Source organism: Fringilla coelebs (genome assembly GCF_963513975.1).
Source record: "Fringilla coelebs genome assembly, chromosome: 1".
Taxonomy (NCBI): Eukaryota; Metazoa; Chordata; class Aves; order Passeriformes; family Fringillidae; genus Fringilla; species Fringilla coelebs.
Window position 1 is genome coordinate 153,227,593 of NC_140028.1, and position 17,817 is coordinate 153,245,409.

The 17,817-nt window shown below is 54.4% G+C and overlaps 1 protein-coding gene across 1 annotated transcript in view; it reads left to right on the plus strand.

Annotated features, from left to right (window-relative positions):
* Positions 1-17,817, plus strand: part of AGAP3 (ArfGAP with GTPase domain, ankyrin repeat and PH domain 3) — a 110,238-nt gene that overhangs the window by 69,612 nt on the left and 22,809 nt on the right. Inside the window, exons 10-11 of the mRNA XM_084205574.1 lie at positions 580-684; positions 5,297-5,459. Of these exons, the coding sequence (XP_084061700.1) occupies positions 580-684; positions 5,297-5,459 (268 nt within the window). The remainder of the gene's footprint in view (positions 1-579; positions 685-5,296; positions 5,460-17,817) is intronic.

The window sequence follows — 17,817 nt, forward strand, 5'->3', positions numbered from 1 at the left end:
GGTGAGAAAAGGGGATGACCCTGACTCTCAGCTGCCCAGGAGCTGCACTCCCTCCTGGGATGTGTCCATCCCTACTCTGTTTGACAGCTCCCAGAATCACAAGTAGATGAGAAAATGTGCATCCCTTGGGAGACCTGTATTTGGAGTGTTGTTTCTGAATTGGCCCCTGCCTGTCCCCAGTTTTCCCTGCCTTGACCATCCCTCTGCACTTTGGGTGGTGGGAGTCTGTGTCTCTGGTGGTGAGGCTGGCTCCTGCCCTGTGTGGGCACTGCCCTTCAGCATGGAAGAGTGGGTGGTTTGGGACACCAGAGGGTGTGATGGGTCCCTCAGAGGACCTGAACATTGGCACTGACATGTGGAGACCCTTATCTCTGAAAGGGAGGAGGCTGTCAGTGGGGACTGGGGGTTGGTAAGGAAAGAGTGCAGCCCAGGGAATGTGGGAAAGCCAACCTACAGGATGTTTTCTTGAGTCTACTCGTCGTTTCTTCTCAAAGAGCAGTCTCCAAGGGGTAGTGCTGCAGTGGAGCATGAGGTGCCTGGATCAAGCAACATCTGAGACTCGTGACTCTTCTCTTCTAGGGCATTCTCCTCAAACGCAGTGGCAAGTCCCTCAATAAGGAGTGGAAGAAGAAGTACGTGACGCTGTGTGACAATGGGGTCCTCACCTACCACCCCAGCCTGCACGTGAGTACTGGGCTGAGTAGAGGAGCAGGGTGGGACAGAGCAGTGTCCTCCACGCTGTGGCGGCTGCTGCAGTGCTCTTGCAGCAGCCATCATGGCAGAGAGGGGCTGGGGAAGAGTTTGACAGCAGGTGGAAGTTCTGGGCTCTGCCCTGTGCGGGAGCTCAGTGTTGGCCACCTCCCAGGCAGCGTTTTCAGCAGACCTGGTTTTTACCAAGGTTTGGAGGAGACTGTCTCCTACAGGCTGTTTGTTCAGAGCTAGGCTGGTGGAAGCGTGCTCCGTGCAGGGTTACACTGGGAGCTGCAGTTCTCTCCTGTTTGCCTCCTGCTCAGTCCTTTAAAGCAGGGCCTACCCTGCCGCCGGGTGAGGAGCAGGCAGAGAACTCCTTGCAGCTGTATCTGATGGTGCCATTTGGGTGTGCAGTGATCTTCCTGGCTGCTGGGTGTTGGGTAATGGAGAAAGGGGCTGTGCAGAGCCCGCGGAGCGCGCTGCCCTCGGAGCAGGCTGATCCCGCTCGCTCGGCTCAGGCACGCAGCTGCCGCCCCATCCATCTCTGTCGCCTCCCCACTGTGGGGCTAATGGCTTCTTCCCGTTCCCTCTTGAGCACAGTTTGCTGCTGCAGCAGCAGCCACGGACAGACACACCTGTGACACAGGCCCAGCACCTCTGCCAAGGGCGTGCTGCCACAGGACAGACAGATGGACAGTGGCTGGGGGCACACGGTGGTTTAGGGGGCTGCAAGGAGAAGTACAAGGTGCTGCAGCTCTTGTGAATGTTTCCAGGCCCTCAGTGTGTCCCTGATCTCCTCAGATGTGGGGTGTTGGAGTGTCCCAAGTCTCAGAGTCTTTCTCCTCATTACTCACCCTGCACCATCACTCCAGGGTTTACCCTGCTCAGTTATCCAGCTCCAGAGCCCCTGGACCCTCCTGTCATTGAACTGGAGACCCAACCATTGCATTTCCTTTCTCTAATTTGTCAGAGCTTTTTCTTAGTCCTCAATCCCCATACTATGATGTACTCTTCAGTTCTCTAACTTTGTAACCCCAGTTTTTGGTCTTCAGATCACCATGCCAGGAGGGAGTGGCTGCTGCTGCCATCTCTGTGTGTGTGCTCACCTGTGCACCCGTGTGTATGGGCTTATCACATTTCCACCATGGAAATTGCCATGCTATTACCATCAGCTCTGGAGGGAGAGCAATTTCTGGGCTATTGTTTAGTTACTCTCAGATGCTGTTGCTGCCACACACCAGGTTTCTCTCCTTTTTTCACCATTCCTTCCTCAGGGGGTGATCGAGATTGATGCCGCTTGCTTTCCATCCTGCACTTCAGTGTTTCATTTCATTACTGCGTTGCCCTGGGAAAAAATCTGGTTTGCTTCCAGCTGGTGCCACTGGTGATCCCCAGCCTGTTGCTGAGGGTGATGCCAGCTGGGCCTCTCCTGCCCAGCTTCCAGGAGGAGCTCTGAACCTTGCCCCTGAGATAGGAGTTGTATTGCTGGATGTTTACCTACAGCGAGGGTGGATTACACGTGGGCACAGAGCATGGGGCTGCCCAGCTTGTCTGCCACAAGGCTGGGTTTCTGCGTGCTGCCCTGTGGCATCACCTGCCTAGGAGCTGGGGAAAGGACCCTGGCACCCACCATCATGTCCCACTGCCTACTGCAGTTTTGGCAGTGTGATCCACAAAGCCTCCCTGCCTCCCTTTCCCTCTGGTACCTGCTGTACAGCCTGCTTGGAAGGGATAGATGCAGGAGGAGGAGGTAGTCCAGAGGAGGGTTCCCATTGTATCTGCTCCTCCCCAACCTCCAGAGGGAATCAGGAGGTGCTGTGATGGATTTGTACCCTGTGGCCCGAGGCAAAGCTCCCATGTCCTTTCTCAGGATGGCACAAGTAGAGCACGTTAGGGATGGAGCAAACTGGTGTTCCCAAGGATGGGCACGTTGCTCTTCAATCCCTTCAGTGTGGCAGCAGCAGATCCCAGGCTGGCTGGCATGGGGTGGGGGAGCTGTGGGCCAAAACAAACCACAGAGTGTCAGCTGAGGGGACTTGCAGCATCCAGTTCTTGCCATGGGATCGGAAGTCCCAACTTCTTCCCTGCCTGTGCTGCCATGTGTCTGGGGGATAGTGGAATTCTGGATGCAGGGGTCCCTGAGAGCAGACTGAGCCTTGCAGGAAGAGGGTCTTCCGTGTCCATCAGGATGTTCAGTGCCCCAGAGCATTTTCGTGCTCTTTTTGTGTTCCCAGTGGCTGTTCCTTGGCATGAGTCAGGGCAGTTCCTGCCTTGTGTTCTCTTTCATCTCTCCCTGTTACATTCTCTCCCTGTCGCTCTTGGGGTGGGTGTCAGGACCTCAGAGATCAGCAGCCCAAATTTATTTCTCTACCAGTGCGCATCTGTCCATGCCCCACTGGATGGAGGTCAGGGCCTGGCTCTGGCAGTGCTGATTTTACCAACCAAAGCTTCCTGGTGGAGCTCTTCATCTGTTTTTGGGAGTTTGTCACTCAGCCTATTTCTGAGTCTGGATCGTGGTACCTCCTGACCAACTTGAAAGATTCCTCAGCAGGAGTCAGGTGTAAACTCTGGGTTTTCGGTCACAGTTGGCAAAACACATGGTGGTGAGCTGGCCCTGGCCCTGGAATTGCTTTCCTGATGGAAGCAAATCTGCCTTGACCACAGCCCAGACTCATGCTTGGGAGCTGTGGGGCAGTTTGTGCCCTGAGGTGCCACCTCTGCCTCTGCACTGGAGCAGTTGGTGGTTCCAGGGACAGGCAGGATGCATGGAAATGGAGCCTGATCCCTGGATTCAGCAGGGCTTTCCTTGTTGCATCTATGTTCTACCTTTCTGTAAGTGTGTTCAGTGAAAGGAGAAGAATAAGTTGTGTGAAGAGCCTGGTGCAGTTTCCCATCACTTCCCCAAAGCCTTGGAGAGAATTCTGCTGCTGGGAAGGTGTGTGGCTGAGCCCAGGCTCGCCGGCCGCGCTGCACAGAGCCAGGGAAGCAGCTCCCATTTTGCAGCCAGTGGAGCCATTCACACAATCACCTTCTGTTAATTCTATCTGCAACATCAATTAAATTGTTTGTAGAAACTAATTGAATGTGGCTTAATCACACATCTTAATAGCTTTCCACGCTTTGAACTCGTTGTTAATTCCAGTAATAAAATGAAATGAGAGAACTGGCTGGGTAATTAGCGAGGAGGCTTGGGAAGAAATTGCAGTTTTATGGTGGGTAATAAAAGCGAGCGGCAGTGACCGCTCGCTCCGGCAGGCAGCCGGCGACCGCGGCACTTGTGCTGAGTGAGGGAAAATCCTCCAGGCCTCGGAGGGTCCTGCCCAGGGCTGGCACCAGCTCTGCGCCCAGCTGGGAGCAGCTCTGTGCTTGGGCTGTGTCCGTCACCCAGGGTGCTGGCTGGGGAGTGCCAAGGGTTGAGGCCAGGCTGCCCTGGGTCCGGGGGGGCTCTGGGGGCAGGATGCCTGCAGGGGGGTCAGTGAGAAGACAGCAGTTCACACCAAGGTGTGGAGGTGCTCTGGGGAGACTATGACCCTTGCAAATAGCTACCTGAGAGCACAAAGCATGGCCTGTGCAGCGCCTGTCACCTGCTTTCAGGTCCAGGATGGGAGGATTGTTGCTCTTAAACTGAGTTTGTTCTTGTGTTTATCTTCTTGGATGTGGAAGCAGATGGGGACCATCTCTGAGTTAATCTTCTTGGTGACCTTCTTGTGAACTGGAGTAAACTCAAGCCCCCTGCAGCAGCCACAAGCTCTCCCTGGGCAGCTGTGGCTCCTCTCCTGATGGCAGGAGAGGAGCCCAGGGATGTGGTCCCCAGTTCCTGTTCCTCCCAGAACCCTGAGCTCCAGTGTTGGTCCCTGCTCCCTCAGGATCTGACTAACAGTTCACCCCTGTAACAAAGGTCTTCCCCTTCTGAGGGCACAAGTCTGAAGAGGAGCTGGCCACATCAGAGAGGGGAAGAACCACAGGGCCCTAGGGGCAGGGAGCGTGGGAGGCACAGGAAGGGACACAATGCTCAGGAGAGATTGGGAGTCTGCGCCCTCGTTCTGACTGAAAGCTGAGATGCTCTTGGAAGACAGGGCAGAGTGATAGTTACAGTCTGCACATGGGCTTTTGCTTGTATAATGAATTGTGTGCCAGAAGAAGTGGTGGAAGCACCAAGTTTTGAATACCAGGAAGCTCTGCAGGTGAATGAGCAAGAGAGTTACCTGAGTTCTGTTGTTTTGGGTCTCTTACCCGAGCTGTGACCTGAGAGGGAATTTTTAGGTATCCCATTGCTTATGCTGTACTCATATCATATCAATCATCATATCATATCATATCATATCATATCATATCATATCATATCATATCATATCATAATCATATCATATCATATATCATATGCTGTTGCAGTTGAATGCTGAGATTAAACAAGGGATGACAGGGAGGAGGAAGTGCTGGCCACCTGTGTGCCCTTTGCCTCCATCTGGTTTCTGATCCCCAGCCATGCATTCCCAAATGGGCTTGTCCTGACATCCAGCAGGGCTTAGTGCTGACTCTGAGGATGGGGGAGCTGAGCTGTGTGGCTGGAGCAGGGCTGATCCTCCACCCTGTGTCTCTGCTGCAGGACTACATGCAGAACGTGCACGGCAAGGAGATCGACCTGCTGCGGACCACGGTGAAGGTGCCGGGCAAGCGGCTGCCCCGCGCCACGGCCGCGCCCAGCGCCAGCCCCAAGGCCAACGGGCTGGCCAAGGAGAGGAGCAGCTCGCAGCTGGCAGCAGGCACAGGTAGGAGCTGGTGTGGGTGCCACAGGGCCAGCAGCCGTCCCTCCACGATGCCCCGGCAGCCCTTGGCTTTGCTGAGCTGGCAGCAGAGCCCCTTCTGCAGTGCTGTTTTCACCACCCTCGGGGGCTCCCTTTGGTGGGCGTTAGCATTTCTGTGCAGGTCCCAGGTAAGCTCCCTGGGTAATCCTTTTAGGATTTTACAGGTAAGAGGTAATGCTGTCAGGATTTTGTGCTGGTTGTTGTCCAGGACAGAAGAACGTCAAGGGGTTTAACTGGCAGTATGAACCCCTGAGGAATTTCCTCACCCAGAGGACAATGTTGAGCTGGTGAGCTGCTACGTGTGGTGGAAGCTGCTGTTCCCTAAACCAAAGGAAATCCCAAGGCTCTTGGTTCCTGACAAGTTCTGTTCTGTTTCTTTCTGGTTTGGGGACCCTCCTTCCTCCTTACCTTTCCCTGGAGAAATGGTGAAGATCTGGTTTGGGATCATCACTCTGTGTGCTCACTGAAGAGTTGCCCCAGCGTGTGGTGAGGTGAGACTGGAGGCTGACTGTCCCTCTGGCCTCTCACAGAGTTCCTGTCACACTCCTCCTCTCACAGAGTTCCTGCCATGCTCCTCCTCGCTGCTGCCGCCATGGGAGGTTCTCACCCTGCCAGGGGTCACTGTTGAACCTGGGACCATCCTGCCCACATTTCCTAGAGCCTTTACTGCATCCTTGGGGCTGGGTCCTTGCCAGGGTGGGCAATTCCCACCTGCCTTCTTCCCAGCTTGCTGCTGGCATAGTCTGGTGCACGGGTTACAGAAAAGCTCTGTTTGGGATGCTGAGGGGAGTGCTGGTGGTGCTGCTGATCACAGAAATCCCTCCAAATCCAGTACTCAGGATGAGCTTGGGTGGCATATCCCCATCTGGTCCATTCCTACGCTGTGCCCTGGCTCTGCTCCATGGTCAGGTGCTGTCAGCACAGTGCTTCAGAGTGTCCTGAGGGGAGGTGGGACTCAGCTGGGGTGAGGGGCAGGAGCTGCTGGAGTCCTTGGCATCACACACACAGGGACACAGACAGGGAATGGGGCACAGCAACATCACTGCTCTCATGGTGCCAAGGAGGACAGCGTGAGCCCTCCCAAACCCAAACTGCTGTTCTTGAGATGTCAGAAGCCATCTGTGGATAAACTGTCAGTTCTGACCAGGGCTCTGCAGCTCTGCCTGTTCCTTGCCTTGGCTCTCCACTGTACACTGACACTCTTTCACCACCACCACCCACACTCAGTGTTCCCCAGCAGGGGACAGTTCCTGACTCTGGACGGGGACACTTCTCTGCCTGCCTGTCAGAAGTGCCTTGTCTGAGCTCTGACTTAGCAGAGGTATCAGAGCTGGGGGAAGGATTCAAACCACAGAGGAGATTCTGCTGGTGTCAAAGCAGCTGCTCACCTAGCACCATATCCTACTTCCAGCAGTGCTCTCAGTCCTGCTGGACTCAGGAGCAGGCTGGGAAGTACCTGGATTACTGATCCCTGCTGGCCATTCTGCTCAGGAGCAGGATGGGGATGTACCTGGGGTATACCTGGATTACTGATGCCTGCTGCTGGAAAGCCAGTGCCAAGGAGCCAGTGTGGTGTGAGAGTGCCCCTGCAGTGTGGGCCACGGGGCTGGGGCAGGCTCAGAGCACGGGGCTGGAGCTAGAGCAGTGACACGGGAGAGGAGGTGCAATTTCCTGGCAGGGGGGAAATGAATGTTGGAATAGTTTATCTGGAGAGCAGTTGGATTTAGCACTGCCTGAGCCTTTAGAATGAGACCGTTTTCTGTTCATGAGCTGTGCTTTAGTGCAGCTGGGGGATGCTGCTGGGTGTGTGTGCAGGGCTGGGACCCTGGGGTACAGTGGTCACTGCCATGCAGGGTCTGTGGCTCTGGGATCCCCTGCTGGCTCTCTGCCCTGGCCCTCGGGCAGAGCAGCGCTCTGGGCTGCCCACAGCGGGTTTGTCCACGCAGGGCTCAGCACCAGGACAGCAGCTTTACACCCAGGGGTGTGTCCTGCCTTGGCTCAGGCTGTGCCTGCAGTGTCAGAAATGCTTTTTGTCTGGTACACAATCAGTAAAGGCTTTTCTGAGGAACTTTTTAATCTCTCTCTGATGCCTCCAAGCCCAATAGCAGTGGATGCAGTCACCAAGAGCACTGATGGGACAAAGACTCTCTGAGGTGATGTGCTCTTATCCCTGTGCAATGCCTGGGGCTGGATTTAGGGTTGAGGAGAATCTGCCTGGCTTCAAATTAGCAGTGACCTCACAGTTTTGCCACCTTTGGGACTGTGGATGAGACTGTTACTGGATCCACTGGTCATCTCTCGTCTGACACATATTTTGGGAACTGGAGAAGAAGCAGTTCAAAGTTTGCAGTTCTTTGTCAGTCACAGGTTAATCTTCAGAGGACACAAACTTTGGAGACACGAGGGATTTGCTGTCTTGCCCCAGGAGTCTCTGGGCAAAGTCAGGTGGCCAGTGGTTAAGAGTTCAGAACAAGTGTCTGTGGTTCCTCTGTGACCTGAACACTGCACTGTCCTTTCCTGGGGTGAGGAAAGACCAAGGACATAGAGGGGAGAAGAAGAAAAAAATGAAGTCTCACCTTGCCCTGTGTGTGGATGAGTGCAATGCTCTGGTGAGGATTCAGAATAACTCCAAAGCGGGTATAGACAGCTTCAAGCTAAATACAGCAGGAATGAGGAAGGGACTTGTGTTTGTGAAACCAGTGGGGGCTCTGTGCCCCAGTATTTAAACCATTCAAGAAGGCAACTTTACTGTAGTTAAGCTTGGTTTTATTTTGGGTTGGATTAGTTCTCGCTGTCCAGAGGAGGCCATGGAGATGCTCCAGGGGCTGGAGCCCTCTCCTACAGAGATGGGCTGAGAGAGCTGGAGGTGTTAACCTGGGAAGACCTTAGCCCTTCCAGTGCCTGGAGCTGGAGAGGGAGCTTGGACAAGGGCCTGGAGCGACAGGACAAGGGGGAATGATGTTATACTGAAGGAGGGCAGGTTGAGATTGGATATTAGGAAGTTCTTCCATGTGAGGGTGGTGGGGTCCTGGCACAGGTTGGCCAGAGGAGCTGAGGCTGCCCCGTCACTGGAAGTGTCCAGGGCCAGTTTGGACAGCTCTTGGAGCAGCCTGGTCCCATAGGAGGTGTCCTTGCCAATGGCAGGAGATGGCACTACAGTAGTTGGGCTGGAGAGGGCAGGAAAGGGATGAGCAGCTCTCCTGCCAGAGCTCACAGGTGCCTGAAGGCAGGTATTCGCTAGAGGTGTGGCACTGCTGGGTCAGGTGTCTCCTTCAAATCCCTGCTGCTCCTCTTCCCGCTGGAATGTCTCTTCTCTTGCCCTCTCCCTCATGGCCCCCAGGTGCCTCCTTGCTATGGTTCCTCAGGTTCACCTAGCCTTGTCTGTGCTGCATCACGTTTCTGGCTCAAGGAACAAGGCAGTCTCGTATCAAAGTGCAGCTGGGATGAAAAGGGACTTCAGTGAAGGAGGAAAGATGGTGGCACAAGAGACAGTGTCAGTCAGCACAAGAGCCTAGCCTCAGCCCAGCTAAGCCCTGGGTTCTTGCTTCGCAGAGGTTTGTAGGGACCTGCTCCAAAGTGTTGGCAAAGGGAAGCTGGACAGGGAGGTGCTGGACCCGTGGCCTGTGACACCTGTGACAGTTTGTACGTGGCACGGAGCACAGCCATGCACAGAGCACAGCAGCTGGCTCTGCAGCTCAGGGGTGGCAGAGGCTGTGAGAGCTGAGCACTAGGAAGCCTGCCTTGGAGTGGGAAGTGAAGTGCAGGAAGAGACTGCAGCAGTGGAGAGATGGTTGTGGTTGCAGGCAGCAATTGGAGGTGTTTCCAGCAGCAGACAGACAGACAGACAGACAGACATGGGACTGAAGGAAACAAAGGTGGGGGAGCAGAGCACTGGAGTGAAGGGAGCAGGCTAAAGGGGAAAGTTCTGCTCTGCTCTGGGGGGCTCATAGGGGATTCTCCAGCTGAGGACTGTGAGTCTCCCGTGGGATGTGGTGCCAGAGAGCAGATGGTAGCTGTGTCCTCAGTGCAGGACGGGCCAGCCAGACTCAGCACGGAGTTGTGAGCTTTAGCTCTGGAGGGTTTGGGGTGGGGACTGCTGCTGGACGGTTCCCTTCAGCCCGAGGAGCAATCCGCATGGTCTGGCACGTGTGAGTCCTCTTCCTCCTTCTGCTTCTGCAGCATCACTCCTGCATCTCCTCCAGGGAGAGTGTTTTCCAGAGTGTGTGGTGGTGGGAGGCACTGCTTGGAATGCGGGGCTTGTTGATGTTTCTGTTTGCTCAGAGGTGACGAGGGTCCAGCTGTCCCTGGGCCGAGCTGTGTGTGCTGGCACCCACTCGTGGCTCCACAGCCCAGGGCAGGGAGCCGTCGGTGCACAGAGAGGCAGCGTGCCCGTCCCTCTGTGCCGGGTACAGCGTGGGAGGGAGCCGTGCTGGCCTCGGGCCCTGCAGACGGGATGGCAGGGCATGGTGTGGGTCTGCAGCAGCTCGGGGTCCTCTCTGGGTCCCCGCTGACCGCGACAGCTCCGTGGTGGCCGCTGGGGCGGGTGGCCGGGAGCGCTGGCGGGCGGCTGCGGTGCCGGTGCCGGGGAGCGCCGCGCTGGCAGGGCCCCCCCGCCAGGCCCGTGCCCCCCGATGCTCTTCCTCTGCAGAGTGAGGGATTGGCTCCCCCAGGCCGGGGTTGCTGAGCCTGCTGTGATCATGTCACGTCGGGCTCCGTCGATGTTAACATCTCATTATCTTTGTTACTGTAATTACATTATCCGCTGCTTTATGCAGAATTATTCTCCGAGGACTAATTGATGGATCCATGTTTAATTCATTAATCATTAGCATCAAATTCGACAATTACAGTGCACACTGATTGTGGAATTTCAAATGTAATGAGGGAAGAATTAACAAAGAAAAGGGAAAACCTGTTTCCCTGGCACACCGCTGCTCGCCGTGGGGGACAATGACATTGAGGGAAGAAGAGCAGTGAGAGCAGGGTGGTGCAGGTCATGGCAGAGAGGAGGCTGGTGGATCATCTCCTGCCTTTCTCCTGGTTGTGGCTGCACAACAGATTCTTCAGGTCAGAGCAGGGTCATTAATCTCCTACAAAAGAATGGAAATGGGCACTCGGGAGGGAAAGCGCTGCTCTCACTTCTGAGACAAAGTTGGTTTTGCTTCCCCTCCCACCAGCAGCTCGGGTCACCCTGCCCTGGCGTGTGTCCAGGAACATCCCAAGTTACACCTGTGCTCCACACTTGGCAGGGAAGGCTGGATGGACTCTGTTGTCCCTGGGATTGGCCCGTAGTCCCACGGCTGCTCTGTGCTGTGCACACGAGTGTCTCCATGGCCACCGTGTGTGTTCTGTGTTCTGTGTTCTGCTCAGAGGTGGGATCCCATCATCTGTGCTCTTTGTTGTGCTCCCTGGGAGCTGGGCAGCAGAGTGAAAGCCAGAGCAGGGCCCCCAGTGCCCCCCAGTCTGAGGGACTGCTTGGGGTGCAGGCAGTGCCCGTGCACAGCTGGTTCTGTGCCAGCTGTGGGGACACCCCTCCATCCCTCCAGCTGTGTGCTCACTTGGCTTTCTGTAGAGTCTGACTGAAAGTCCAGTGTTAGTCACTGTGTTCAGCCAAGGGCCAGGGCAGGGGCTGCAGGTGGATGATCTTTGAGGTCACTTCTGACCCAAACCAGACTGGGACTCTGTAACTCAGACATGGGCATGCTGAGCTGAAAGGAAGAGGTGAGGGTCTGTCTGTTCCTCAGTGTGGGACTTCTGCCCTTCCCAATAATATGTTAACGGGTTGTTTGTAGTCTGAAGATGAAGCTGAGATGAGAGATTTACGAAAATTTATCTGTAATTAATATTTTGCATCATGAATCATGTATAAAATACTGCAAATTCGTATGTATATTATAAATATTATACATTCACCATTACAGTCATACAGTAACCTCTTACGAATGTTTATCTGCATGTCTGAAGGTGGAGGATGAATCCAAATGTGAGGCTTGAGCTGCTGGTTTAAAGTTTTCCTTTGAGTAGAAGCTAGAAATTGTCAGGACTCTGTGTGAAGAGGAGGAGCGTGGCTGCAGCCAGGTGGGACGAGGCAGGACAGGACCAGCAATCCTTGGTGCCTGGTTCTAGTGCTAGACAGAAGGCTGGAGGGTGAGATTCTGCTGGGTCAGAATGGCTCCTGCTCTTGGAACAGGCAGCTCCAGAGCTGTGCAGGCAGAGAGAGGTTCATGGAGGGGATCAGAGCACAAAGGGAGCTGCTGGTGCTTCCTCCCTCCACAGCCCAGCTCTACCTGCCCTCTTCAGTTGGAAAGCAGAGACTGATTTTCTCCAACCCAACAGTGTAATCACTAACCCTAATTAGTGATAATTACTGGGAGTTGATATACTTATTCCTTACCAGATCACTAAGGAGTTGTGCAGTGCAGGGCTGAGCAGGGAAAAGGCCTTGGAGAAAGGAAGGAGGAGAAGAGCAGGGAGGGAGAAACTCAAGGCAGCAGAGTGCCATGGTGATCAGAGCCCTGCCCAGGACTGGCCAAGGTGTCCAGGGCACCCAGGTGGGCACAGGGCAGCCAAGGAGGCGCAGGCACCCAGGTGGGCATGGGGCAGATAGCCCGGCCTGGGGTCTGCAGCTGTAGCTCTCAGCATCCTCAATTCTGGAACATCTGGCTCAGGTTCCTTGCATGGGGCACCTGGAAAAGCTACAAGGGTGTAATTAGTGGCCACCTGTGAAAATCTCAGTGTAAATAACTTGCCTGGTGCTGCCAGGGTGGGCTGGGCTGGAGGGGTGGCCAGTGCTCTCCAAGGTGGACTGGGAGCCTTCTGCAGCAAACCAAGCATTCTCATCCATACAGCCCAGGCTTGTGCTGCAGGAGGGAGAGGGGCCAGGGAGCGACTTGTTACAGGCCACAAAGTCCTTCTCTTTGCTGTCACACAGCCCCAGCTCAGCCCTGCCTGCAGGCAGCGGCTCCAGCGGTGAGTCCCTCTGCCACCAGCCCACAGGGCCTGTGCCTGGGCTCTGCTCTGTGCTGCTGGACAGGGAGCTGGCCCAGAGCAGTGGGAGAGCTCATCACTAGCAGGCAAGGGGCAGAGCCATCCTGTTCTCCAAACAGAGCGGGGCTTGCTCCATCCCCTGGAATTTACGCACCCCAGGAGGTTGGGCTGCTGTGCACCAAGCAGACTCTGTGGGCAAAGAAGGCGGGGGTGGATTAAGCCTTGTATGAGTGAACAGCTCTAGAAACAGGAGTTTTGCAGGAAAATACAGCAATTCCAGCATCCCCAGATGGCCCTTTCCCAGCTGCACTTGGGGGAGAACAGGGGCTGTTCTTCATCCGTCACTGCAGTGCTGGTCCAGCTCCACACTCCTCTGCAAGCCCAGAAGGTTCTGGCTCTGCTGCCTCCCTCCTGCAGTTGTGTCTGAGACCCAGGTTCCTGCTCCAGGGGATCCATTTCAGTGTTGCCTGTCCATCTCCCACTGCCGCCACAGGGATCTCAGGGATCTCTTCTGGGTTGTGTGTTAGACAGGGTTCCTTGCAGATTTCCTGCAGCTTGTCGTTCCAGGTTCCTGCAGGGACCATAAGGACACCTCTCTTCACAGTCACAGACCAGGAGAGTGATCTGGAACACAGACCCTGCTTCTTTCATCTGCTTCTGCTGCTCATTCCCAGCACCTTGCTTCTCGGAATAATTCTTTGTAACGTGTTGGAGAGTAAATTATATTAATGTAGTAGAGTCACTGAGGGACCTTATGAAGTTGCACTAAAGCTTCCATGGACTTTCTGAAAGCTGGTTCCAAACAGCAGAGTAGCTCCCAAGGACAACACTGCTGTTATCCCCACTTCAGCCAGTCACCAAACTAAATTCAGTAGTACCTTCCTAAAGGTGACTTGGCTGTATCTTGCCGGTGTTCAGGCAGAATAACATTCACATCACAAATAGAGTATTAAACACATGCACACAAAAATGTGTCTGAGCCAATTTCACCAAGCTGGAAGCAATTACATGCCAGATCTTTTGGGAGAAGGAATTTAAACAGGGAAATAAAAGTGAAGCGTAATTAGGAGTTTTTAAAGAATATTTTACTGGATACCAGAAAGTTAAAAGGAAGGTTGAACTGCTTAAAAATATGTCAGTCTTGGTGGAGAGGAGATGTGAACTGTTTGTTCTCTGTCCCAGTAGTGAGAAGGGGCAGGAGCAGGGGGAAGGAGCTGGCTGCTGGTGCTGCTGTGGTTTGTGCAGCTGTCTCTGTGTCTGAAAGGTGATAAAATTAACAGCAACATGATAAAGTAAAGGGAAGGTGCTGAGCAGGAGCTGGAAGCTGCAGCTGGAGGAGGCTGTGGCACTGGTATGGCCCAGCGCAGCCAGCTGGAGGAGGCTCCCGTGCCAGCACTCCCGGCCCAGCAGTGATGAATTGTGAGCAGCCCTCAAAGTGACCCTCCTGGCTTCGTGGGAAGTGCTCCAGCTCCTTGCATTCCAGATTCACTTGCTGCAGCCACACAAAGGGCTGTGTCACCATGTGCTCTGGGCTCCCGGGGCAGCCTTACGCTGCCCCGCGTCACACACACAGACGTGTGTGCCCACCACATCTAGGGAGGATTTAAACAACATTTGACAAGTGGTGCTGATGAGGGATTTAGGAGCCAAGTCACTGATGAAGTGAGAGCACCAACACAGCGCAACTGCTGGGGAGAACCCCCCATCTCTTTCTCTGTGGGGACAGGGGTGTCCCAGCTGATGGGGACACTAACACTGCCTGCCCCATGTTGGGGACATCTGCACAAGTCGGTCACTTCACTTCTGGTCCCTTCTCCCAGAAGAAAACCTCTCTTTCCTCACTCTCACAGCTGCTTTACTTGGCAAAAACTCAGCTCCCGTGTCTCAGTTCCTGCTCCAGGTGCTGAGCACAGGGCAGCTCCCGTGTCCTCCCTGGCACTCTCTCTTTCTTGGTCTCCTTCATCACATTCCATGCCAAAGACTCGTCTTTGCCCAGTGCTGGATGGGCCACTCCTTAGGTGGCTGTGTCACCCTGTGACGGTTGTTCAGCCTGAGAGCCTGCTCATGTATCTCACCGTGTTCCGTGGGGTTTCCACATAACATACAAATAAAAGTGATGGATCCAGTCCGGGAGCTCATTTCCCAGCTCACCTTCCACCTTGGCTGGCACAGGGGCCTGCACTGGCATGCCTGCACGAGGGGATGCAGAACAGGATCCAGTAGAGTTACAGAGAGTGCAGAGGTTTTTTTCAAGTGTATTAGAAACTAATGAATCCTAACTCCAGCATTCTTTCATTACTACGTGGGAATAATAGAATGGTTAATAAGGAAAAAAAGCAAAGTGTTCGGTGAACACTTGTATTGGTGTTTGGGAAGAGGCAAGATGATGTATCTCAGCACAGAATGATGTATTCTTCATATTCCAGCTGTAATTAGGCAGCAAATTAAACAGCAGGTAGAAGATGTGGACATGTTGGAATCAGCAAGGCTGAATTATTTAATTCAGGAATTGTAGAAGATGTGGTCAAGGTCTTTTTCATGTGTGGATGGTAACAGTGAGTTTTGGGGTGGAGAGGACTTCCACAGAGCTCAGGTTAATAGATTTATGTGTCCACCGGATGAGACTAAAAGTGATGGACAGAAAAGGCTGTAAAAACCAGGAACTGCTCTCAGAATCACCTTGTAGGAAGGTTGGATGAGCTCAATATATTTAACTTACCAGAGAAAAGGCTAAGAGGTAATTTCAACACCACCGGTAAATACCTGTATAGGAACAGAAATTTGGTGAGAGAGCTCTTTATCAGATAAAATGTACCAGGATCCAGGGACAGTGGCAGAAGGAGCACAACTCAGGCCAGAAATAAGGCCCAGACTTCAGCAGGGAAGGCAATTAACCACTGGAACCGCTTCCCCAGCATCACTGTGATCTCTCTGGCACCGGCAACATTCAAGTCAGGCTCAGATCTCCTGACAGATCCATCACTGTTCAGGCAGGAGTGACAGACCTGTGATGTGACTTTGTGCTGTGCAGCAAAGCCTGGGGGCTCCTCTGGCCACTCCCTGCTCCAGGTGTGCCCTTGCTGTTCCAGGAATCTGCCCCTCCCTTGCAGAGCTCACCTTCCCTGGCCGTGGAGCTGCTCCGTGGGGGCGTGGGGTGCCTCAGCTGGCAGCGTGGGCTCTCTGTGGGGGCTTGGGGCACAGCTCAGGCTGGAGACCGACAGAGGAGCTGAGCTGCCCTCAGTGCCCAGGCTGGTGCAGGATTTTGGGGGCAGTGCCACTGAGGTGCCCATTGCCAGGCTTCCCCAGTCTCTTGGGGCCTGTAAGGCTGCACGGGGGTCAATCACCCTCTAAACCAGAGGTGAGTTGGTGTGTTGGCTGGAGAAGCATTGGCTCATCCTGTGTGTCCTGGAGCTCTGGCTGGGGAATGGGAAGTGTCATGGCCAGCCCTCCCCATCCTGCTGGCACAGCCAGCCCAGGCTCTCAGCTGTCCCACAGACACTGGCACCATGCAGAGTTTCCTGTCCTGATGGTTTGTACCTAGCAGAGTCAGCTTTGGTAGGAGCTGCGGTGTCACTGAGTTACTTAGCATGTGCAGATGTCCAAAACCATGCTGTGCAAGGGCAGCGCTGAGAGAGGAGGGAGATTCCCTGTGTCAGAGCATCTGTGAGGCCCAGTGCAAGGCAATGGCTCCTGCTGTGTGCAAGCTGGCAGATCCTGATGGCCCTGCCACGGAGCTGGGCTGTGAAATCCTCAGTTGCCCAGTTTGGATCAGTGATTCCACACAGACCTTCAGTGTTGGCAGAGCTGGGAGGAACACCTGTCTGTCTGTCTGTCTGTCTGTCTGTCTCTCACCCCAGAACGTGCCCCACCAGGCCTGGGAGCTGTGTGGGTGCTCAGCATGGGCCAGCTCCCAAGGAGAGCCCAGAGGGTGATGTCCTTCAAGTGACACGTCTGCATCTTGGGGCTCCTTGCTGCTGGGAGCCAGCCCATGTGTTTGGGACTCATGGAAGCTGTTCAGGAGGAAGGACGCAGCAATGTCCAGATAACAGCATGCATTTGTTTAGAAACCCACCCTGACAGAGACTCCTGACTCTGGGCAGGCTCTGGGGCACAGGTGGCTCTGGGAACAGCAGCCACAGTGGCTCCCAGGACAGCCGGCTTCCTGCCACGGCAGCTGCTGGCTCGTTGAAATGGGGGCTGAGTTATGTCCTCCCCAGCAGGGTTTGCACAGGCAGGCAGCTCTGCTGGGCTCCTTGGCTCTCACCTCCCTTCAAGAACCCGCTGGTTTCTGGGAGTGGAGGTCTCCCACTAGCTGGAGTTGTGTTCAGTCCTGCTCAGGGTCCTGAGTTGCTGTAGCTTTTGGGGAGGCTTTGAGCTGTGTTCAGCTGCAGGCTCCAGCCAGGCTCTGGGGAGCCAATGTGCTAAGGTGACTCACAATAATCCTGGTTTTTATTTGGAATAAATTATGACATGTTGGCAACAAGTGGTTGAGGGGCAGAGTGATTGATGACTCCTTGGGACACCGTTTGGCAGACAGTTAATAGCATTAATCTGGACTGTGCTGTCGGCCTCTGCAGTACCAGAGAACACAGGGTTTGCTCCATGCCAGGGTGTCCCCACCCATCCTGGAGCTGCTCCATGACCATCTTGAACCCCACACTGACAATTGTCTGCACGGTGGTGCAGCGGCAGCGTCCCTCTGCCAGTGAGGGAGCACCTGCCCTGCTCTTGGCCATGAACCCAGGGGGAGCCCAAAAGGGCTCTCCGGCTGGTGCCTCTTTAAAATTCAGCATAGCCCATTCCCTGTGCCAAAATTGTTTTCCTCCACACTGTAAGGGCCTGGTAGGAGCATCCAGGACAATGTCACCAGGAAATATCACAGACCCTGTGTTTTATTTTGCCAAATTACTCTTGAAAATATTAAAGAGATCCTAAAAAGATCCTCAAGTGACTCTGCAAATTATCTCCTTCCCGACTGGTGGTGCACTTTTGGCTGACTCCCCTTTATCCTGTTCCCTGGGCAGCCGCACCCTCACGAGGAATTCCCAGTTTTCTCTGATCCAGGTGTTTCCCCAAAGCATCTGGGCTGCCACATGTCATGCCTGGGATAAGGCCATTCTGGTTTTGGGTCATTTTCCATCCAGTGCCGCATCATCAGCTGGGCTGTACTGAAAAGGCACCAGGGAGCCATGTGAGTCTCTTTTGGGGGGCTTGAGGAGACTGACTGGGAGAGAGACTTGGGGAACTGTCAGCAGTTTGGGGTCCTGCAGGCATTGGCCCAGAGGCAGGTAATGTTTTCATGTCACCTGGCACCCCATGGACAGGGAACATATCC